At 49.2% G+C, this 24,657-nt stretch overlaps 3 protein-coding genes across 3 annotated transcripts in view; 2 read left to right on the top strand and 1 right to left on the bottom strand.

Annotated features, from left to right (window-relative positions):
• NEURL1 (neuralized E3 ubiquitin protein ligase 1) overlaps positions 1-297 on the bottom strand; it is a 142,459-nt gene extending 142,162 nt beyond the window's left edge. The window contains exon 1 of the mRNA XM_066554675.1: positions 107-297. Within this exon, the coding sequence (XP_066410772.1) occupies positions 107-191 (85 nt within the window). The 5' untranslated portion in view covers positions 192-297. The remainder of the gene's footprint in view (positions 1-106) is intronic.
• A 14,749-nt stretch (positions 298-15,046) lies between these two features.
• CALHM3 (calcium homeostasis modulator 3) lies at positions 15,047-17,851 on the top strand. Its single transcript, XM_066555163.1, has 3 exons — positions 15,047-15,333; positions 16,227-16,482; positions 17,390-17,851. The coding sequence occupies exons 1-3, from the start codon at positions 15,047-15,049 to the stop codon at positions 17,849-17,851; spliced, it is 1,005 nt and encodes a 334-aa protein (XP_066411260.1).
• Positions 17,852-21,880: 4,029 nt separating this feature from the next.
• On the top strand, positions 21,881-24,260 carry CALHM1 (calcium homeostasis modulator 1). Its single transcript, XM_066555096.1, has 2 exons — positions 21,881-22,429; positions 23,793-24,260. The coding sequence occupies exons 1-2, from the start codon at positions 21,881-21,883 to the stop codon at positions 24,258-24,260; spliced, it is 1,017 nt and encodes a 338-aa protein (XP_066411193.1).
• The last annotated feature ends 397 nt before the right edge of the window (positions 24,261-24,657 follow it).

Here is a 24,657-nt window from a genome sequence, read left to right as displayed (position 1 = left end):
TGCTTCAGGTGCCGGGGATACCGCGGGTGCCCGTCTGGAGAGGGACGCTCGGGGTGCGGGGATGCCGGGGGCGCTCGGGGAGCCGAGGGTGCCGAGCGAGCCGTACCTTTGAGGCGGTGGTGGCGGGCGCGGTGCAGGCGGCCCTGGCCGCCGCGGGGCAGCGCGGGGATGCTGGAGAAGCGGCTCCCCATGGCGGCATCCGAGCCGGGCCGGGCGGCACCGCGCGAGGTCTCTGTCCTCGGGGCTGTGGCGGCTCGGAGGCGCCGAGAGCCGCGGTGCCACTCGCCGGGCCCCCCGCCCCGCTCGGCTCGGCTCCGTTCGACTCGGCTCGGCTCCGCTCGGCTCCGCTCGGTTCAGCTCAGCGGGGCGGGGCGGCGGCACCGCGGCCCCCCCGCCGCGCCCGTCGCCATGGAGACACAGCTGTTCCGCCGGGAGCCGCCCCGCCCCGCCCAGATGTGCCACCGCTGGCGCGACAGGTGAGGGGGGACACGCGGAGCCCCCGCCGACCCCCGCCCCCAGCACAAGAACGCCCAGGACCACAAACCCCGAGGGGCAGACGCAGGGTCAGGGACATTGTTCCCTTCCATTGCCAACCCGGGACTTCCCTCGCACCTGCTGGCCCTAAACCCGCTTCCCCAGCCTCCTTCCAGAGAAGAAATTTGGGCCAAGCCCGGAGTCCAGGCTCTTCAAAGAAGCTGCATCATGCGTGGACACTCACCCAGGCAGACCAGTGATGGGATGCAGCTGTCCTAAAGCAATTAGGATTCTCATGGATACAAACATGTCAGACCCACACTCGGGAAGGCAAAGATGGGCAAGCAGCTCCTTACACAGTCCTAGGGCACGTGGACAAGTAGGCAGCTAGTCAGAGGGGCAAGTAGGTCTCATTTGTGAACATGAACACTATATTTCCAGCTAGCTCATTACAGTGAGCCTAAAAAGAAACAAATGACCCTGAGATGAGATCAGTTGATTAGGATGCTAACACCAAGGTTGTGGGTTCAATCCCTGTATGGGCCATTCACTTAAAAATAGGACTTGGTGAACTTTGTGGGTCCCTTTCAACCCAGAATATTCTGTGATTTGTGGCACAAGACTGGAATGGCCCTTAGAGGGGCAATTCCACCTCCTCATCTACAATACCTTCCATCCTGTTGAACCTAATTGTCTGCAACCAACAAAAGAAAAAAAAAAAAACAAACCTGTTCTTTCTCCATTTCTTTTCTCTAATCTCTCTCTCTGTCTGTCCTTAAATTGCAAGAGATCTTGGGCAAGGACTGTCACTTTTCTGGGAAGTTTCATGTTTAATGTGGCAGAAAGAGGTGTCAATGTAAAGCAAATTATAATGGAAAGAGGCATCTTTCCATTGTATAAAAGAGATCTTGAAAAAGGAAAGGCACCAGTTTTGGACTGGAGACATAGGGAACATCCATGTAATAGCACAGGAAAGATTTCTGTGCAGTCATCCATTAAATGACAGGCACTCACACATGTGAGTGCAGGCTGCTAACTGTGCCTTGTGTGATAGCTCACCACGTGGGGAACCTGTTCCCAGAAGGACCACGTGCTTGCTGGGAAATTCTACCAGGATTCTACCAAATCCACCCTGAGCTTTAGACACCAGGCACCAATTTAACCTTGGTGCCATAGTGGGAGTATTAAACTGTGCCCCACATGGCTGGTGGGGTTTGTGCTCAACCACCTCTCCTTTCAACCTGCATAACCAAAGTAAAGCACAGTTCCACCAGTGAAAGGAGGAAGCCTTACAGGCCTGCTTTAGCAACATGTTCAGCTACCATGAGGGATGGGCTTTGCTTTGCCTGGCACAGCAGCCTGCAGCTGACACCTGGGGACAAATGCAAAACAGCACCAGGGGTTGGTGTGATTGTACCTTGGTTCACTTTATCAAAGAGCCTTTGAATTTGTTCCTTTTATTGGTTGGAGAAGGAGTGAGAAGGAGGGGCTGCTTGCTGTCCTTGCCAACTTATGTCAGCTCTTCCTGCAAAAAATGTTGAGCAGGGTGAGAAATATGCTCTGTGATCACAGGGGCCCTTGATAGACAAAACAGGATCACACTGATTCTGGGTTTTTGCCTTTTCCCTGTGCTCTAGCAACAGGGAGCATTGAAACAGCTTGCTAAAACTGCAGGGCTTTCACACCAGCAAGTCAGGACTTTCCTTGTGTGTTAGTGTTATCAATTGAATTGGCTAATTAGAGACATGCAATTCCTTGGTACCAGCCCTGCCAGGTAGTGGGACCTGGTGCAGAGCATGCTGTGGGACAGGGCAGGATGAGTTTACAGTGACCTAAAACTCCTCTCCACTTTCGGAATTTGTGCATGGGCACCTGACTTCCAATTTGTAATTTGTACTTAGAAGTCAATGGAGACAATGCAGCCACTCCATCAATTTCATCTGAAGTTAATATCAGCTAACATTGTGATTTTAACTATGGACAAACACAAAGAGAAAGGCTCTGCACAGCCACATCTGCTCATGGAACCAAAGTCACCAAACCACCCATCAATTCTCCACCCAAGAGCTGGGTGCAAGGATGAGCTGCAGCTGCTCAGCTCAGGCAGGAGTGAAAGACCACAGAGACAGGATGTGGAGGAGGATCTGTGAGAGTCTGGAGGGGAGGATCTACGTGCTGGATGACCAGGCAGATAACCACCTACTAGGGTACACAGGGGTGCTTTCAGACTGCAAAGGGGGCAGGGTCAGATGAGTGCACTCGCAGCACAACTTCAACAGATGTGGAAGAAAAAGACACACCTAGCCATGAAATCTACAGATCTGCATGCTGCAGGGAGAAAAGATCATCTGGGAGATATTCATTGCATCTAATTGTTGGACTAATCCCTAATTTGTGTGCTTTAAACTGCCTGAATGAAACAGGCCTTCTTGATGTGGTATGCATCATACAAAAATCAAATACCCCGCAGCCATTACATCAGGAAGGTTTAGCCCATTGCTGTCACCTTGGAAATTTATGAAAACTGGATGTAAGAGTCAGATGAGACAGGAGCAAATTTGGCCTTGTGAGTTAAAATAGGACAGGATGACAAGAGACCGCTCTCAGTCACAAACAATTGTGTTTGTGTCTAACAGGACAACAGATTTCACAGCAGCAACCAGAAGAGTATATGAAGATACTTCAAGAGATAATAGGTTAAAGTGAAGAAGGGAAAAAAGATCTGCAAATATAAAGCCTCACAAGATGCTCAGTCTCAGACAGCAGTCAAAAATAGCCATCATGACAAGTGATCATCCAATTTCATGCTTTTTCCTTGAGAAAACTAAATCCCATGTCACCTCTTATTTAAGAAATGTAGATACTTGTTTTATATGAGTGGGACAGGAAAGAAGTGTCCATCTTCTGTGACATACTGGCTGTACAGTGTGCAGACTGGGGAAAATGTTTTGTGCAGCCACCTTGATGCTTTATATTAATTCTGTTTATTTTCTGACCTCTACATTTGCAGTTCTCCCATTCATCAGCAATGGATTCACTTGAGAGGAGGCTTTTGCATATTTTAGCAGCCATTTTGCAAAGCGCTACTTAGGTATTTGTTATGAGCTGTGCTCAAAGACAATCATCTGAGGACAAAGAACCCAAAAAACCAGGGGAGAACAAACAGGTGGTTAGAAAATATTAATTTCTTCCACATGCACTGGTCACATTTTTTGAGCTCTGACCTGAAAGCACAATTATAGTCTTGCAATGCCTCTGCGAGGAGGGTTTAAGAACCTTTTAATTCAGGTCTATTGTGCTCCTCATACTGGGAAACTCAGTGAAGCCTGTTGAGGCCCAAGTGTATTTCAGAGCAACCCCCAGTCTGCTTCCTCCCACAGCAGAAAGCTTCCAGGGGCACATTTGTGCCACATCCCGTGGCCCAAATCTCACCACTAAGCTGGGGCTTACTAGAAAGGCCAGTACTGAGCAGAGGATATTTCCAGGGGAATCAGCTCCTCCCCATTTAAAGAGTCCTTTGATCTACAAGCGAAATCTAACAGGAATTTAGCACAGCTAATAGTTAAGCCTTTGATCTTCCCTTTGGAGTTTCACTGGCTGTCAGACAGCCTGAACCCCTACTTCCAGCTATGGGAGTCAGAAATTTCTCCTGGGCACTTTACAGTGAGTTTGCCACCTTCATAGATTGACCAGTGTAGCAGGGTTTTTGTTGCTATTCACATAACTTCTGGGGAATTTCCCCCTTGAAACTTTTTCTTAGACAATGGACCTTCCTTTCAATCTCCCTTTCATATCTCTGTCAAGATGGTGGGTATTGCTACAGAGGTGGCAGGCAGCCCACAGTAGCAGAACACAGACTCTGAGGGATACTTGCCTTCTAAAAAAGATCCTACATTCTTTCCAGATCTGAATGGCTGTAAGTTGAAGGAGGGATATATCAAGACTTTGAAGACAGCTGCCAGTGTCAATCTCATATCCTATTTCTGCATCAAAATATTTGCTCTTAATTGAATTTACTGTGCAAATTAACAGTGGAGGTGCCCAGATTTCTAAATAGGTCATTGCAAGCCAACTTTACATCATGCTGAGAAGTCAGCATGCTTGAGGAATATTGGGACCCAAATATTTACCAAATGTGATGAGTTAGAGAAAGGGGAAGTGCATTAAGGAAGTTAAGGATGTTAGTCTGAACCTCTAAATGTGTTTGACATCCTCAGTACCTTCAATGATGGGTTAGATTATCAAAGGCATCCAACAGCTTTGGTGTATTTGGTCAGTATTTCCTTTCTCCATGTGGTTCCAGGATAACAGTGTATCTTCACAGGTTCCAAAGATTACAAACTCCAAATAAACTTAAAGTAATAAGAAAAGTCTGGGCTTTGATTTCCCAGTCTTCCACAGTCTGCAGAGCCTGCACACAGCCAGCACCACCACACAGAATGACACAAACAGTATCAAAGAGCCAACCAAGATGGTCTTCCTACATCTGACTCAGCCTCAAACTGGCCACAGGATGTGTTCAGTGCTTGTCCTCCTGACAAGCTCTCATCCAAGTCAGTCAGGCCCTGTGCAGTCCCTGGAGCTGAGCACCACCTTCAGAGGTCCCCAGAAAGGCTGAGACTGCTCATTAATTCCCTCCTGGTCCACACAGGGAGCTCCAGACTGATTGAAGGGAAACTGGCTGAATCTCAAAAAGATGACCTGGAAACTGCAGCAAAAGCTCTCTCTACCCATTCTACGGAGCCCTGCTGGTGGCACTGGATCTGTAGCCTGCTGGTAGCATCTGAAGTCAACATTTCTCTTTGCTCCTTGATGCAAATAGTGGGAGCCAGCCAGCACAAACTTAGAAATGTCAAGTTTGCTATCATAAAGCTCCACTGACTCTCAACTTAAAGAGCATCATGATGAGGAGCACTTCCCACTGGGAGAATGTCATGAACTGCTGCATTCAGCAAATCAGCCACAACTATTTCCTTTTCCAAGGATACAATCTGGTCCCAGCAGTGAGGATTAACCCCCCAGACAAATATTAGCCTTAATTTTGATTTAACAGCCAGGATCAGCTAGAGTAAGTATCAAAACTGTTCTCCTGAAATGCTCAAATAAACCAGGGAAGAACAGGAGAGAGAGTACAAGTCCCCAACAGCGCTTATTTGAATAATCTTGCTGACAGATCTGTTCTTTTCTCAGAATTTCCAGTCTGCATAACAGATCACAATATGAAATCAGACACTGTCACTGGGCTCTGATAAATGGGGATGCAAGGACTAAATATTCCCTTTCCATATGAATAAATACTCCAATTCAAACAGCACCACTCGCATTGTTCACGCTGTCACCAAAATCCTGCAGGCAGCATCACAGCCTAGTAACTGAGCAGCACCCATCATTATTCACTTCATGAGCAGATACAGATTTTCAGCTCTCATTTACTGACAACATGTTCCTGACATTATAATCTCTTCTAAAAGCTTCTGCATGAGTTATAGCTACTGGATTCAAAAGGAAATTTTATATCTCTGCCTCTGAATTACTGACAATATTTTCAATGTCTCTGAGACATTTAGGGAACAAATTTCCCTTTAATTTTAAGACTGAAAACAAAGGAAAAGCTATTGCACTATTAGGCTAATTTTTGCAATACTCTAATGACTGTCAGTTAAAATCCTACAACTTCCAGTCTGAATTTGCTGAGTTGAAAGTTCCATGTCAGTGGAGTTTCTTAGATACTTTTCTGTTTGATCCAAAAGGCAAAGTAGATACTTATGAATTGTAGCTCCATCATTCCTCCTTCTTCTGCACAAATGAACAGGTCAAGACCCTAATTACAGCCTTGCTAGCAGTTAAGGCCAATTGCCAAAGCTTTTGCTTTTATTCTTTTTTCCTTTTGCTCTTATTCTTAAAGTTCTTTTCTTCACTGTCTCCATCTCTGCAGAAGTCAAAAACCTTTATGGTGGAATCTATCCTCATTTTAGGAAGGAATTTGATAGCAAGACCTGGATCTGCAATGCTTCTGTCTGCTTCCAGAGTGTACTTGTAGCTAACAGAGCACAGAGGCAATAAAACCGTGATCATGCCAGAGACTGAGAAGGTGATAGTGTGAAATAACCCAAAGTGCAATCCCTGCCTTACACTTACATGGCTTAACTGTTCTGCTCTGCTGCCCGGGGTGGAGGGCCAAGGCTGTGAGCCAGCAAACACCCGAGTGAAGTCAGATCCGGGTGCTGTGTGTGCCCAGGGCCAGAGAAGCCAGTTTGTGGTTGCTTTGCAGCCACTGAGTGCTGGCTTGGGTCCGCTCAAAATCATCTTCAATCACGCAGGGATGATTTACTCCCAAGGAGCAAGGGTGGTTCTTGACAATGAGGCTGGGAAGGCCAGATGGCTGGGAAAGTGCAGGTAAACACCAGAAACAGGTCAAAGGCACAGAGCTGGGCTGAAGATGAGGCTTCATGGCTGGGAAATTGGTGGCAAGAAAGCCTTTAACTGCTGAGGACTCTGGCTGAGACCAAGCCAGGGAGGGATCAGCACTCTTGTGAAGCTCCTCACTCACCTCTGCTGTCGCTCCATCGTTGTTTCTGATGTGGATCCCAAATGTTCTCTGTGCCCCTCAGTCACTACAGCACGTTACTCTGCAGAGCTGGACTCTGCTAAATAAAAGTGAAAATGTAATGAGGTTTAGAGACAAGAAGGAAGGGGAAGACATGAGGGGGGACATGGGGGTCTGGCCATGAGGGACAGGGATTAATCTACAACAGCACATTTAGTCTGTGTGTGGCACCAAAGCCAAGACACTGAGTTCCCCGGGAGACCTTAACACAGAACAGTTCAGGGGTGTTCAGAGCTCTTGGAAAAGGTCCATACCCAAAGCCCTGTTACAGCAGATAAACCTCAAGGAGCAGAGGGGTGGCTGTCACAGCACCACAGGATTCCATCATCCCACATGCTGTGATTGTAGCTATTTGCTTTGGAAAGACAGGAGTAGTTAGGGATATTACCAAAGGCAGCATGAGAAGATGATTATCCTCTGCAGAACACAAGGCACTGCAGGTAATTACTGTCTGTGCAACCATAAGAATTTAGCTTGGACCAGAGGATATGGAAAATTGTAGTGTCCCTTAAAAGACCATTTCTTCTGAGTCCATGATTGTTAGTATTAAGTAAAGTTATAAACTGCAGCCCATAATCTTGTCTTTAAAAGGTATTTTGTGCTCTGCAAGGAGGCCCAGGACAGAGAGGGCAGAGTCTCTTTCGTGATGAACCATCTGTCTCTGATATTGGCACATTTTTCTCCTTAGCTCTTTACAAAAGCTTGTCAGGGGGTGGACTGGGGTGGTAGTGATGGTGGTGCAGCTGGAATGGTTGGTGGGTTTTGCCCTACAGTTTCTATAAGATTACCTGCTGTTTTGGAGGAAGATTTGTGCTCTCTTGGGACTGCCTCTTTTAAGAGCATGCATTAATTATTGCTCATGATTATGTGGCGAGAGGCAGTGAGCAGGAACCTGCCAGAGCCCAGCAAAGCAGCAGTAAACCCACCTGCAGACACCTCCTCCTCCAATCTTCCCTTTGAAAAGGTGTTAGAGCTTGAGCTTTTAAGCTTGGAAAAAAGTTCCAAAGTCAGAATGTGTGAGAGAGATGAAATGAGAGTTGAACAGAGAAAGGAAAACTGTATCTTCAAATCTAAACATCCTGAGATTCCTATGATTTGTTAATTTCCCATTTACCATGGTCAAGCATATGTGAAATCTGCCACAGAGATCATCCACAAGCCTCTTGCCATCACAGAGAATATCTGCTGCTGCTGAGAGACCCCCAAGAAGGTTAAGTCAGGATGCTATTTTCCTGTGGGAAAGTCAGAATAACTGCAGATAACTGCATTTGTGTTCACAGTGTTCTGGAGACACCCAACACCATACAAATATTATAAATATACACAGAAAGGAAGATTAACAATGTGCAGGTGGGTTATAAACACAGATAAAGACAAGAGCTAGATGACAAGACAATTTGGTGAAGCAGGACTCTAATTCTGCTGGAAGATGATTTGCAGCTATTGTGAAGCACCAACTTTCTTCAAATGCTTCAGGGATGTGTGTTTTAGGTCAGGTGGCCCTGGCATAAGAAGGAAAATGAAATGGCATTTTTATACCAGAACATGGATTTTTAGGACTGGAGGTCACCTATTACTCTGCAGAGGAGCTAATGGCCAGACAGAGAGTGTGTGTGTGTGTGTGTGTGTATGTGCATGTGTACACATTCAGTGGGTAACAAACTACCAACTTCCATAGTATTTAAGCTGTTACCTGAACCCCAGCTACTTGAGAAAGCTCCTTTGTACCAAATAAGGACAAGAGCTCTGAGAGAAAACATTGATATTTGCCTGGATTATTAAGATGTCCTCTTTCTAAGCAAACCTGGTGCCTCTACTCTTGAACGAACACCTAAAAGTACAGCCGCTCTCCAGCTGAGGCCCCTCGCTCCACAGAACGAGAGGTTTCTGTCTGGAGGAAAAGGCGTTTGGAAAAGCAGCAGCAGCCGGGGGTTGAGAGCTGTCAGAGGCGCTCAGCGCTCCTCGCACGGGCTCCGTGCCGGCTGGCCGCGCCCGAGCGGGGCCGCGCCCGCCCGGCTCAGTGAGGAGCGGCTGCGGCTCCGTGCTGGGGCTGCCCCGGCTCAATGAGGAGAGGCTGCGGCTCCGTGCTGGGGCTGCCCTGGCTCAGTGAGGAGCTCAGCGCTCCGTGCTGGGGCTGCCCCGGCTCAGTGAGGAGAGGCTGCGGCTCCGTGCTGGGGCTGCCCCGGCTCAGTGAGGAGCTCAGCGCTCCGTGCTGGGGCTGCCCGGGCTCAGTGAGGAGCTCAGCGCTCCGTGCTGGGGCTGCCCGGGCTCAGTGAGGAGCTCAGCGCTCCGTGCTGGGGCTGCCCGGGCTCAGTGAGGAGCTCAGCGCTCCGTGCTGGGGCTGCCCGGGCTCAGTGAGGAGCTCAGCGCTCCGTGCTGGGGCTGCCCCGGCTGAATGAGGAGCTCAGCGCTCCGTGCTGGGGCTGCCCGGGCTCAGTGAGGAGCTCAGCGCTCCGTGCTGGGGCTGCCCCGGCTGAATGAGGAGCTCAGCGCTCCGTGCTGGGGCTGCCCCGCCGGGCCCGGCCCGGCTGCTGTCCAGGGATGCGACTGCTGGCTCCTGATGGGAAAGAGATGCCGGGTTTGGGGAGTTTTGCAGAGAAATGCCGCAATGAGCTGAGTTTTTGCTGTCTTTGACTCGCTCTAAGGCAAGTTCAGATTAGCGCTGGTGCCTGAAGGAAAGGCAAATCCAAACCCAAACCCTGACCAATTTAAATACTGATATATTTCCTTCTGTCAGAGCATCGGGTTTGGACCATCACTTCACATGAGACACGAGGCACTGGAAGAATAAATCTCCCACCTCAGAGCACCAAGGAACACCAAGACAAGATGAATTTTAACACCTGTGGAGAGAGATTGAGTCTTCTTGCAACAAGAAAATACCAGTAGTGTTTTTCTTATGATGTCTTCCTGCATACCTTGCTTTTCTTGGGAAACCCTGCTTCATGGATTCCATTCTGAATGTTGTGGTTCTTTTCCCCCTTTGCAAATCTTTTTCAAGGTCTACCAAAAAAAAAAATTCCTATAGTAACTAGTTCTATTTTATGGGTACCTCTGTATTTGCAGATATACCTGGAGGCAGATCTCAAGGAGGTTCAGCGTGGACATTAGGAAAAAGTTCTTCCCTAAGAGGGTTGTCAGTCAGAATATACTCCTCAGAGAAGTGGCCATGGCACCAAGCCTGACAGAGTTCAAGAAGCACCAGCATGATGCTGGTGATTAATTTCAGATAATCCTGTGAGGAGCAGGAAGCTGGACTCAATGACCCTTGTGGGTCCCTTCCAACTGGCAATATTCTATGATTCTACAGTTTTCAGCAGAGAGTGGATCCTGCCCCCACCCAGCCCTGACAGGGGGATTACTTCTCTCTCAGATCCTTCTGCAGTTTATCTGCAGCACATAAGAAAGGCTCAACATTGCTCTAGCACCTTTTCAGCCCAGAAAATGCCTGATGTCTGCCAAAACCTCACAAAGGTCTGTAGTGGAGACACACACACGAGGTGAGCCCTGAAGCATCCTGGAGGACACCTGTGCTCCAGCTCCAACCTCACACCCTGAGCGCACCGCAGCAGCGCTGGCAGGGCTGGTCCGCCCGGCTCCACTTCCAGGGATGCTCAGCGCTCCTGAAAAATCTCCCTCTCGCCTCTGAGTGCCGTGGGAAGGGCAGGGGAGGGAGGGAGGCAGCGCCGGAGGAGCCGCAGCACCGCTCTGTGGTGGCGGGTCCCGCTGCAGGCTGGGGACAGGGACAGCAGCTCGCTCTAACCCAGCACTGCCTATCACCGATGCTTAACACAGCTTTCTGTGGCACCAAGAAAAGCTGTTTCCTCACTGTTTCGAGGCTTTGCTCTGCTCCCCTCCTTCCTTCCTCCCCGCTCTAATCCCTCTGCATGCAGACACCCTTCACTCCTCGGTTTAAAGCCCCCGCACCCCAGGATACAGCAGAGATACTGGGATGTGCTTCACAGCCCTGTGCCTGACTGCAAAACACAGTCAGCTTAATCCTTCGAGTTAAAAAATAAATAAATAAATTGGAAAAAAAAAAAAGCAAAATTTACCTACAATTTTTTCTTTCTATCTTTACAAGTTTTTCCATTCCTGACACACAACTTAGAGAAATATAGGATCACTCCTTACAAAAGATCTGTGACATCACTTTTTAAATATGACTTACCTAAGGGGTTTTAGTGAATTAATAACACAGTACAGAGAGAAATTTTGACTTAAAAGCCATGAATCTTTAAGGCCACTGAAGGATGTGGTCTGCTTCCTAGAGAATTCACACTGGACAAAGACTGGGTCACCCTTAAATCCAAATACAGATGCCCAAAGTCAGAGCACCAAGATGGGTTTTGTCACTCAACTTCCATTTCCTTTTAAACACCTAAACAGTCTCTGTAACATCTCTGCAAACTGAAGACAAACTGATCTCTCAGGAAAAGCTTGTTATCAGTGGTTTTCATCCTGTAAACTATGGATTTCCCAGGGCTGGAGCTTAATTTTGAGTGTCTAAAAAGAACAAAACAACAACAACAAAAAACAAACAACCCCTCCCCCAAAAAAAAAACAAACAAGACACATAATAATACTCCTAGCTAAACATCAGTAGATATGTGGGTATTAGCAAATCAGAAAAAAACTCTGAAAAATCTCTGAGCTGCAATATTTAGAGATCAGTCTGTTTTCTTCATTCTCCACTTTATTCCCTAATTCCCTCTTAGCTGGGAAGAGACTCTATCTCAAATGATGTCACTGCAGCATCAGCTCCAAGCCAAGCAGATAAATGGCCTTACAAAACTCCCTCTCAGTCAGAAATGGTGTGAATTAAGTCAAGATTGGGATAATGCAGAGATCAGGAAATAAGGCTTCTAAGTAAGCCAAAAAGCAAAGTGATAATGGCCAGGACAGCAATATATAATGAGCTCTTAAGAAGAAGAACACATAACTAAGCCACATATTTCCTCACTGGCAGTCAGCTGCATGTTGGTGCTTTAATGAAATTACAAGGCAGAACACAGGAATATTTAATCTCCAGAGATCATCATTAGTGAGGATAAACTACATTTTACAATGCTACCATTATTTTTGCTAGCATCTCATTAATCATTTAATGGTCATTACTCATTATTTACTTAGCCTGGACAGAGTACACAGCTGTGCAAAGATACCCACAGAATCACAGAATTCAGGTGGTCCCTGCCCATGGAGCCACCAAAGCTGTAATTTGTCACTGCTGCCAGTGACCATCAGAAGTTTGCATAGGAGGAAATACTGCCTATGTCCATCTTCATGGGCACTTGAAGTGGAAGTGACTTCTGCTGTGATAAATTGAAGATGCTGAATGATTTCCAGGCATTGAGGAGTAAAATCCTCTGCCAGATTTGGAGAAAAAAGAAGGCAATCATGTTGCTCTGCTGTCCTCAGTGGAGGACTGGGCCCCCAAACTGTTTCAAAAAGGCCAGAGAAGATAAAGCTTAGTTGCAACCTGCTGGCCAAGTATAGACAGGCTCTCAGGGTGTCTCCCTGTGGGCCCAAGAGTTTGGAACAGGTTTGGAACAGGCTCACCTGAGCTGCAGAGGAACAGCAAACTGGTCTGCAGGCACTGCTGCTGGGAAAGGCCATTTACTGTGGCAATGGCCTTCACTCAAACTCAAGGTCACAAATTTCCTCTAAGCCTTGAAAAAGCAATAACCCTTGTCCTCTGAATAAACACAGCCAGGTGGAAGGGGTTTTCCAGTTCAGCAGCTGAGAGGTGCCCAAAACAGAGACTGCAGCACAGTCCTCCCATGGTGACCTGGGCAAGCGTGGCTGCTCCCACACCCAGGGATGGGACATTTCACCAGTGCCTTACTCACCCTCCCAGCACCCACTGCTGGGGACAGGGGGCAGGTCTACTTGCTGGGGGACAGGAGATAGATTATTTTAATCCTTGCTCCCTCTTCATTTTGCCCTAAGAACTGACTAATCAAATGTGATAAATTTTGAGAAACATTTTGAGCCCTTGTCCATCTCTAGCCATTTACTTACCTCAACAGACATTTCTCTCTTTCCCCAGGAAGCTCTGAATGTCTTTTTCTGCAAGTTCAGGAATATTCTCTTTCTTGTACAGTTCAACAACTCCATGTCTCAGCTCTGAATCTCTGGTGACATCCCAATCACAACAGAGCACAGTGATTACCCCGAGGCATCTTTTAGAGACCTCTAACATCCAGGTTAGAGGCACCTGGGAGACGTAAAATTCCCTTGTAGATCATCCTGTCCAGAGGAAGTTTCCTGCTCTTTTTATGTCTTATTTTCCTGAGCTGTAAGGAACTGTTTAGCCTTTACTATGTTTTTGCCCAGGAGAGCTAGAAAGGCAAAATGATTTTTCTAAAGTAATTGTTCTACAGAGAGTGCACAACACTTTCTGAGGCTGAGTCAGTACATAAATGTAAACCATTAAATGAGAAACCCACTGAGTATTGAAGCAGCTGAGAACCAAGACCGGCTGCACCCTGGCTAAATATCAACTGTGGAGTTCAGCCAGGGGTCATGATGCCCATAACAGCAATGTGGAGGGGTCCTGATGTCCTATAATGGCAAAATGGAAACATGAGCTGGTTAGCCAGGGGTTTTTACTGCTGATGGATGAACATTAACAGGCAATTCACTCACAGGTAAAGGAGAGCACAAATATTATGCTTGGAGCAAATGTATTTCATTAAAGTAACTGTGCAAGTTGCTGTTCAGACTGGAGGAGATGGCATTCATCTGTGATTCCTCTGTATGTGCCTGTGAACAGCTACAGGTATCTCCTCCCTGCTGATCCTTTCAACATGATCCCATCAAGGGAACCAGTGGGAGACAGCATGGGCAGAAACCCCAGTGCTGGCAGATAGGAGAGAATTCCTCTCCTTTTTAATGAAGTAGTTAAAAGTAACACCCTTTTTTCCTCCCCCTTTCCCAAATGCATTTGGAAACCTGAGATGAGAAGAAATCTGGAAGTGTTTCCAGAGGAAAGCTGGGGAGAGGAAAATTATGCTCAATATGTCAGGAAAAAACCTCAGAACTTCCTTGTGTGGCAATGATTTGTATTTATCTGTAAAATGAACTTCTGAGACAAAAAGATGATGAAGATGATAACCCAGTCCCATGGGACAAAAGAACCAGCTGCTCTGATTGCATTGTTCCCCACTGATGGGGAGCCAGAAGTGCCCCAGGGCAAGAGCCTGGGACATGGATGTGGTATGGTACAAATATCCCAGTGTACACAGCATGCACAGCCAAGAGCAGCCTTTGCCCCCAGGTGCTATTCCAGGCTTTGAAAGCTACTGAGTCTCACATCCTCTTGACCAGAGGGTTGGTCCTTTCAGCCCATTTTCATAGGGAAATGTGAGCTTGCAGCACACTGAGCCAGGTGTGTGCTCCCTGCCTTCCTCCTGCCTCACACGGGGCTGGGGACATGCAAAGAGAAGTGGGGCAGCAGCAGGAGCACAGATGAGCTCATTTGATTTACCTGGTTTCTCCTGGGCAGTGAATCCCTCAACAGGCTTCAATCAGCAGAGAGCAGCTCACAGGCATCATCAATGGCTCTCCATAGACAGTTACCATCTCCTGGAGGGAGGGACCAGGCACTGCTGGAGGCTGTGACTGCCTGCCATGTGGCACAGCCCTGAAAATGAAAAACAAGGTGATAAAAAAGGCTGCTGGAGGTTGTATCCATCAGCTCACCTAGAAAAGCTACCAACTGCCCTGGAAGACAGGCCCTGGGTGAGAGACAGACCCGTGAGAGCCGTGTGCCAGTGGGGAAGCCCCAGCACAGGGTGTTCCCCCTACCACAGCAGCTCTCTTCCATCCTCATCCTCCTGCTGACTGGGAGCTGAGCTGCATCCCCTGCCCTGTGGCAGCAGAAAGAGGAACAGAGGGAGACAGGCCCCTCTGGGCAGCCCAGGGATTTCCAGGAGGAGCACCCCTGGCCAGAAGAACACCATGGACCGTTTCCGGATGATCTTCCAGTACTTCCAGTCCAACTCGGAGTCTGTAATGAATGGGATCTGTGGGCTCTTGGCCCTGGCAAGTGTAAAGATGTACACCAGCCTGGACTTCAGCTGTCCCTGCCTGCCCCAGTACAACATGGCATATGGCCTGGGGATCATGTTCGTGCCCCCCATCATCCTCTTCCTGTGTGGCCTCATCCTCAACAGACAGGCCCTGGTGATGCTGGAGGAGTGGAGGCGACCAGCGGGGCGCAGGAAGAAGGACCCAGCTGTCATCAGGTGGGGTTTGCAGTGCCAGGGGCATCCCTCTTCTCACCTCCTGTTTAGCTGTCTTTCTCCATAGCTTTGATCCTCCTGGTAGATTAATTTTCTTGTAAGCTCATCTCCTGAGACCTCTCCCCATGATCCTGAAGGGACAGGGGTGTGGGAGTGCATTTACATCCTGCAGAAATTAAGGCAGGCTCATTCCATTCCAGCTAAGGAGAGCAGGAATGCCTCAATACCTGGGTTTATGCCACCACCCTGGGAAACTGCATTGCTGCTGCCTTGTCATGCACTCACAGGGTGTCTTCTGGGGCTTCCATGTGCAAAAACATCAGGCATTTCCTTTAAAATATGCAGAAGGTGTGGCATTTTCATCACAGTCATTCTTTATCAAAAGTCTCACTCCCTTCACCTGAGCTTTTACTAATTTGTACTGGTAGAAGGGTGAGGAGAATAATATTCCATCTGTTATATGTAAAGTTTTATGCAATACACAGGTTGGCTCAGAGAGGGGCAAGAAAGGCTGCAGAAAAAAGGGAATTTTACAGATTGAAACTGATGAGAAAAGGAAGGGTGAATATGCAAGACAAGGGAGAGCTGACAAAGATCTGTGCATGGGAGACATAAGGGTGCAGTCAAGGCAAGCCCATGGTGAGGGGACTGTGCACTGAGTGCAGGCAGCACACAGAGCACTGCCTTGTGCTAGGGCAGGTTCCCCTGAGAGGCACAACCAACAAAGACGTCCCAGAGCAGAAGAAGCATCAGCAAGAGCAATGATGAGGGCAGCCCTGGGAGTCAGTTCCCTGGGGCTGGAAAGACTGCTTGGCACAGGACAACCTGCATCCCTCAGGGCTCTGGATGAGGAGGAGCTCCCAGCATTAACCCACTCACCTCTCTCTCTGCTCCAGGTACATGTGTTCCTCCATCATGCAGCGAGCCATGGTTGCCCCTGTCGTCTGGATCATAGTCACCCTCCTGGATGGCAAATGCCTGATCTGTGCTTTCAGTGGCTCCATGGACCCCCAGAAGTTTGTGGGCTTTGCCAATGTGAGCACAGAGCAGGTGCAGCAGCTGCTGGCCAAGGTGCCCTGCAAGGATGACGAGCTCATGAGGAACAGCACGTCCCGCAAGGCAGTGTCCAGGTACCTGCGCTGCTGCTCCCAGGTGGGTCGCTGCTGGCACAGCCTCTCATGTTGGGGAGGTGACTGGGCATGTGGCATCTGCTCCTGCTCTTCCTTGATCTACCATCCCTTCATTGTGTCAGGCTTCTTTTTGCCTCCAAACATCACTATCCTAAGTGATAATCTCAAGTCGGGTAGGAAAAAAGAAAGAAATTATGAATGGTTTAATAAAAGAACCAGCAGCCTCTAAACGCAGATAATATGAGATATTGTGTCTCCTAAAGCCCTGTTCAGTGTCAAAAGATCCTTCTAACTGCCAATCCTGCAGACAGGACCCACTGTTTTAAGGACAGTGCAAGCTTAGACAGATGAAAACAGCTTGCTCAGGAGCAATAGAACAGGGCACAACGGGGAGTGGAGCCCTGACTGGCCTCAGCTCTTGGTATAGAAGTGCCAGGTCAGGCACTGGGACTGGTGGAAGGTCATTGAAAACAAGCTCTTCTTTCTTATCAAAGGGAGCTGCCCATAGTCTGGGCTGTCTTCATGCTGCAGTGGGGACTCCTGGGCCCTGGAGTCAGTGTAAGTGGCAGATGAAGATCACTGGAGATAAGGAAATGCCAAAGGAGAGCACTAAAGTCCCCTTTCCCTGAGGTACTCCTATGCTCATAGCAAATGCCTGTCTGCTCCAGGCAATTTTGCAATCAGTTATCCTTACTGAATGATTCATGCACAGATAAATACCCCATATTCTCTGGGAGGAAATTATACCAACCCTCTGGGTACAGTGTGAGGTGCTGGACTACAGGGACAGATCAAAGCCAGGAGTCCAGATGCATCACATTTCCCCTCCAGCCACACAAACTCCCTGTCTCTCTGATACAGGCAAAGAGCTTGTGCCTGTCCTTGTGTCTGTCTTGCTCCTGTTTCACTGCTTCTTTCTTATCACACAGGCACTTGGCTGGAGCATTCTGTTGATCCTGATCATAGCAGCTTTCCTTGTCCGCTGGCTCAGACCTTGCTTCAACCAGGCCACCCTCCTGCAGGCACGTCACTGGAGCAACTACATTGACATTGAGCAAAAGATTTTTGAGGAAACCTGCTGTGAGCACAGCCGGCTCTTTGCTCACAAATGCATCCTCCACTTCTTCGAAAGCATGCAGCAAGAGATCAGACTGCACAGATTCAGCTTGCCTAGGGAGGGAGAGGAGGCTGAAGGAGGGGAAGGTCCTCTCCAGGGTATCACAGATCAGGACCAGGTGAACAAGCTTCTGAAAACATGGTACTATGAGAAACCTCCCCTGGATGTCAGCCAGGCACACCAGAGGCATCCCCTGGTGCGAGAGAGATCCCCTCTGCCCAGGGCAGAAAATGCCAGCACCCACTCCAAATTTCCCCAGCACACCAGTGTGTAAAGGGGGCTTTGTCCTGCAGGCACAGAAGGAGCATTGCCAAACCTCTGCACAAAGCAAGAACCATCAGGCAGGTGACAGTGGTGCTCATACCTTCCTCCTAATCTGCAACCTCAAAGGCTCCACTCCAGGGCATGCCTGGCAAAACCTCCAAAGTCAGCAGGTTCTGAGGGTCCAAGGGTCCCAGATGCAGTCACTGTCAATGACATTTCTCAGCCAAGGACCCTTGGGGCACTTTTGTCATATCAAAGCATTTGCAGCTTCTTACAGCTGTGATAAAAGTGTTCTGGCTAGAGGAAGGCTGCATACAAACCATACACACACCCAGAACCAAAGTGTTCTGGCTTCATACAAACCATACACACACACAGAGGAGTGAGGAGCTCCTGCCCATTCCAGTGAAACCTGCTTCAAAAGGTTATCAGAGCTGACACAAAAGTTATTTAATTGGCAACTCTCTTAGTACCACACCAACATATTTACTCAAAAAGGCAAAACCACCTCCTGTGTCTTCCCATCTGCTGAGAGCTCTGGCTGCCCCCAGCCCAGCTGCCAAACTGTTCTGCCTTCCTTTCACAACCCACCAATACTTCCATGCATTTATAAAATTAAATATGGCAACCTCTCACAACCCATCAATACTTCTATGCATTTATAAAATTAAATATGGCAACACACTGAAATTCACAGAGCAGCATAACTTTAATTGAAGACACCTCTGAATAAGGATTAGATTGGGTTGGATTTGCAGAAGGAACAGGAGATGGAGGCTCTGCAAAACACAACCATGGGGCTATGCTGGCGTTTAGTAGCTGCTGTAGGCACTGGTGCTAAGCCATGGGAAGGACACACTCACTCTGCCTGACAAGTCTGAACGTAGACTTTAAACACTCCCCTGCTAGATTTGAGTACAAACTGACCTATCCGGAGGATCATCCTTGCAACACCTATTTGGGTATTTCCATTCATAGTTTCAAAGCTGTTTGGATGTAACCTTACCTCTGAGCCTTTGATGATAATTGCTTTCTCACCTGCCTTTTCCAGCCCCCATTGTACATGGTGCCAATTTGACTGGTACTTCTGTCCAGTGTTGCTGCTTGGATGCATTAAAGTTTTTACTCAAACTAACCCAGAACAGACACCTCTGCTCCTCCAGGCTGAACCTCACACTGATGCCCACTTTGTCTTTTGGAGGGAGAGGTGCAACGTGGAGGGGCTGGGGGGAGGTGGGAGTGAAGAAGAAATGTCTCCTTGGGTATGGATAGGTGGGGCAAGCAGGGCTTCCAGGAGGAAGGAAGATGGTGGGATAGGGGCAGAGGAACCTGCTACCACATTGGGACTAAATCCAAAATAAGGGATCAAAATAAAAATTCATATTAATCCCCCAAATTGACTTGTCAAGCTGCTGGCAGGTGGGTCACCTCCTGCCCAGGATGTTTGCATGCACAGGCCAGAGGATGAGGATGTACTGGGTAAAAACATTGGGAGGCAAAATAACTCCATAGCCCACCCATGGGCAGCTGCACCCCTTTGCCCACTGAGGCCCAGTCAGGAGCTGCAGGGTGCAGAGGGATGGGCTGCAGAGCTTTTCTTATTTGCCTAGCAAAATCAGATCTGGATGAATCCCTGAGCTCCCTTGGATATGCTAGTAGAGTGCACAGAGCCAGCTGTGGCCCATGCTGGTAGGGAAAAACACAGTGGTCTTTTCCCCAGGAGCTCTTTAGATCCAGGGAGCTTCTGAGCTCTTCTTTGAAATCAGCATTGCACTTTGAATTGTGTCTCTGGTTTACTTTTGTCAGACATGACATCAAATCTTAGGCTGCAGCTCCGTTTGGACTCACCATTCCATTTTAGTCAAATTTTATTTTCCTAACATGCTCACAGCTGAGGCCTGCAGCTCCATTTGCATGCTGCTTTCCATGTTCTCAGGTTTTAAGTCATCCCACTGTGGCCACAAAATATGAAAGGCTAAAAGGGGAAGAGGAACAGATTTGTTATCTGTGTCAGGAGGGAGCAAACAGGATGATTTAAGGGTGCTGCCATAGATTTAGCAGCTGTCTGTCTCTCAGGGCTGCTGCGATGCCTGACCTGCAGATCTGTCAGGCATCCTGAGGGATCCTCACCTGCCAAGAGCCTGTGAAACAGCAGAGCTGACTACAAAGACAACTTCCCCAGTCACTTCCTAAGCTCTCCTGATAGGAATTGTTACTGCTTTCACACCCCTTCTTTCTATATCTTACACTGATTGGGACATGCAAAGCCCTCCCCAGCTCCACACCTTGGAGTCTGTCTTGGTGTGCAGGTGCAGGACTGGGTCCAGGGAGGGACTTGGGCAGGTACCATCTCTTTCAGGACAGGGTTTCCAGAGCACAAATAAGTCGGGATTTGGGAGGAATCATCAGCTCTGCCTTCCTTTGCAAGTCACTTAGAGTGAACTTTCTGATGGGAAGCTCATGAAAACAAAGTCCTTCCTGACAAAGCAACATGGAAAGAAAGACCCAGGCATTGTCTTCTGTGGGCTCTTTTTGGATTCTCACTGACTATTGCTGGCTTCAGTGAGAATTGTAGTGCTGTACACCAAGCAGGCTCAGGCCCTCAATTCATGTTTAATAAAAGGCAGGGTTTTCCTGGAGATCAAAAAGCTCTCAGCTTTTTACAGGGTTGATTCACGCAGACTTTGATGTGAACTGCCCTTCAAAAAGCCACTTGTCAGGTGAACAGAGAAGCCAGTCTGAGCTCTCAGCTAGCAATACAACAGGCCTCATCTATATTCATGCAGCAAAATCTCTTCCCATTTGATGAGATCATGCAATTAACCTCTCCACAGCAGGCAGAGCTAAGACTGCTCAGGCATTGCCCACGTGCTCTGTGCTCACCTCTACGGTGGCATCTCAGGGTCAACTCAGCACAATCAGCTGAGCCCCAGGACTGGTGCAGGGCAGACTCAGAACCTGCAGCACTGCCTAATGGTCAAAAAGCCTGGTCTGGCTTCCTAGCTCAGCACTGACACACTGCAAAACCCTGGGGGAAAGTACCTGTCCTGTGTCTTCCGTGTGCCACCCACCTATGCACAGCTTCCCTTGGTGACATGTCCCACAGCCACCACTGCAGTCACACTGGTGCCCAGTGAGATGTATCTTGATCCTCACATCAGCTCAGGTGGTGCCTGGACAGGAACAACTGAGCAACTGCCACCACCTGTTTTACAGCCACTCGTAGTCCCAGTAATCCCCCAGCTTCTGGCCAGCTTGAGGGAGCAACTGAGTGCACCAAGGCTGCTTTGTGACCTGGGAACTGAGATGCAGGACCATCAACACCATCCATTCTTTTAGATTTGTGCTGTGGAAGCCAAGCCCAGCCTAACTGTTACCTCTCCTTCCTCTGCCTTTCCTTTTCTTTTCCCTTCCCTCTGCAGAATAAAAGAGTTATTTCCCAGTGAAGCAGGTCCAGAAGTAGGGGCTGGCAGACCTGCAAGGTGCTTGCCTCAGATGCTGCTGAGGCAAAGCAGACACACAGAGGGAAGGGGGAAGCTCTAGAATCCAGTTTTTCCGTGTGTGCCAGCACTGCAGAGGTGGGGTGTCCCGTTCAGTCCTGGGAGGAGCACCCACCCCCTGCATTTGCAAACAGGTTCACAGAGGCCAATCAGCCAACTCTGCCCAGGGCACAAAATGCTCTGGGGAGGACACAGCCATGGTAATACCTGCACCCTCCAGCAAAGAGAGCTGCTGGCTGGGAGACTGCAGAAATGGGGATGTGGAGAAGAATGAAATCAGGTTTTGCAAACCAGAAACAACCCAGGTCCCAGATCCAAAGAAGAGCAGCAGGAAGCAAACTCTAAACTTTTGTAGGAAGCAAAATCAGCAGGAGAAAATGTTAATTTTCTACTTTAAATAGTGGGGTTATAAGAGTGCATGAATGAAACAGTGGACTGCACAGAAACTTAGTGATGCCATCTTTGAAGAAGAAATCTGAAATAATGAAATAGGCTAAGGCCACAGCTTGGACCCTGGTGGGGGGAGGAATCAAGCAAAGATGGACAAGTTTCGGATGATCTTCCAGTTCTTCCAGTCCAACCAGGAGTCCTTCATGAATGGCATCTGTGGGATCATGGCCCTTGCCAGCACCCAGATGTACTCAGCCTTTGATTTCAACTGCCCCTGCCTGCCACACTACAACCTGGCCTACGGGCTGGGCATCCTCCTGGTCCCCCCTTTCATCTTGTTCCTGCTGGGTTTTGTGCTGAACAACAACATCTCCATGCTGGCAGAGGAGTGGCGGCGGCCGCGGGGCCGGCGGGGGAAGGATGCGGCTGTGCTGCGCTACATGTGCTGCTCCATGGCACAGCGGGCCATGATCGCCCCTGTGGTCTGGCTGGCGGTGACACTGCTGGATGGCAAGTGCATCACCTGTGCCTTCTGCACCTCGGTGCCCCTGGAGAGCCTGGGCAATGCCAGCCACCCCCACCTCTCCCAGGGGGAGGTACAGCGGGTGCTTGCCCGCATCCCCTGCAAGGAGATCTACAACGGGCAGCAGCTCATTGCCAATGAAGTGGCCGTCAGGTACCTGCGCTGCATCTCACAGGTAAGAGGCACCATGGCTGTGCCCTCACGGGTGGATTGGGGTTAGGCACTGCCAGCCTGAGCTCCCTCCACAGAATCTCTCTGTTGAAATCAAGCTGCAGCAGGAGAGACTGGTGATTTCACAGGGGTACAAGGTGTTCAGACTCAGCTCTGTGGGGTTATGCCTCCAGCGTGGTGCAGAGGCTGTAGCTGTAGGTCATCCTGATAACTGGCCCCCTCTCCTGCCTAGGCAGCCCAGGGCTGCAGAGGAGTGACAGCCAAACCATCTGCATGTATTTATTCAGAGCAAGCTCAGAAGGGGCTGAGATGAATCTTACTCAGTGGCTGGGGAGGTTGTCACCCTCTCCAATAACCCATCAGTTGCTCTTGCTTCTTATTACAACATGTGCAAGCAGCGGGCCGATAACCATCTATGCCACTTGTCTGTGCCACTGAATGGGAGCAGCCAGGGTGTGTTTATTAGCCATCCCAGGGAACCACAAATGAAGATGTGCTGCTAACCACTTGTCCTGTGCTTAATTCCTCTCAAACCCTCTGCTCCTGGCCATGCTGGAGACAGGATGGTCTGAAACATCTGTCACTCATGCACTCCCATTTATAAGCCTGACCTCCTTAGGGCAGACAAGAATGATTATCCCCTTTAAGAGAAACGGAACCAGTGGGACTTCTCCAAAGACACAAAGCAGATTTTCCTGGGCATACCCCAGCTGGAAAGCATTGGGAGCTGAAAAACAGGAGGTCCCAGATAGAACCTCCCCCCCCAGGTGCTCTTTTAGGAGGCTGCATTTCCAGGGGGATTGAACATCACGAGCTCTGCCAGTACAGCCTGGAGGAAGCCTGAGCTAAGACTGATGGTGAACAAGACAGACTGGTTCTGGCTCTGTCCTCATCTCACCCTTCCTGTCAGACCCCATTAACAGGGGAGCTTTCACTGCTGCCCATTCACAGTAGATTTTGCTAAGTTCAGTTTGGAAAAAGAGCTAAGACAGCTGCATAAACCAGGGAGTATCTGGGACAATACTACAAGTCAGAGGACACAGGCTATCCTAGACCTAGGTGAGGCACCCTTATATTGGAGGCAGGATCAAGGGCTGGGCACAGGATTCAGCCCTGGTGTTATTTATGGTCAGTGCCTGTTGATGCTCTACAAGGCAAGAAGCAAGAGGTGCTGCCTATGTGGATGCACTGAACAAAAATTCAGTGCAAATGATTTGTAGGGCCTCCTTGTCCAGTTTTGCAGCATAAACACAGCCAAGTGTCAAACAGCCCAAAGTGGAGTCAGGCTTGTTTTGCAGACCCAGGGGGGTTCTGCTGGCTGGTTCTGCTGGGCATGTGACAGCTCTGGTTCCCCTTCATCTCTGCAGGCTCTGGGCTGGTGCTTTGTGCTGCTGATGACCACTCTGGCTTTCTTGGTGAGATCGCTTCGGCCCTGCTTCAGCCAGGCTGCCTTCCTGAAGAGCAGGTACTGGTCCCACTACATCGACATCGAGCGCAAGCTGTTCGACGAGACGTGTGCGGAGCACGCCAGGAGCTTTGCCAAGGTCTGCATCCAGCAGTTCTTTGAGGGCATGAGCACGGACCTGGAGGCTGCTCGCCACCACCTGCCCAGGAAAGCCCCTGCTGATGCAGGGGAAGCTGCCGAGAAGCTCCTGGGCATCACCGACCAGGGCACCATGAACATGGCCCTGAAGAGCTGGCACAGATGCAAGCCCCCACTGCACCTCCACCCACCTGCCCAACCCACTGGAAATGGCTGGGCAGGAGAAGGGCAGCCCCCCACGCACCCCTCTGCACCCCAAAAAGAGACATTTGCCTACTACAGCTGGGTGTGAGGGCCCACGGGGCTGGGCAGAGGCAGAACCACATTCTTGTGAGATGGGCTGCAGAGAGGGCAGAAGCCAGGGCACAGGCAAGGGCCAGTGCCACAGCAGCTGCAGAGGAACAGGCACCCAAAGGGCTCAGTGTGATCCCATCTGCTCCCATCTGCTCTCACATCCGGTCCCATAGCATTGGTGATCCAGGTAACGAGTTGTGTGCAAGGAAGGATAATTTTGGAAGGCCATGATGGATGAGCCCCAGGGATGCTGAAGGGTGCAACATGGCAGCCAGATGTGCTGTGTGTCCCACACCACTGAGCACCAGGTTTGTGCTGTGGCAGTTGCCAAGACAGACACTACCAGATGTGCAAAACTTCCTCTCTTTCATGACGTGCTCAGCATTGAGCAGTGC

Source organism: Molothrus aeneus, chromosome 8, assembly GCF_037042795.1.
Source record: "Molothrus aeneus isolate 106 chromosome 8, BPBGC_Maene_1.0, whole genome shotgun sequence".
Lineage (NCBI taxonomy): Eukaryota > Metazoa > Chordata > Aves > Passeriformes > Icteridae > Molothrus > Molothrus aeneus.
This window is presented reverse-complemented; position numbering and strand designations above follow the sequence as displayed.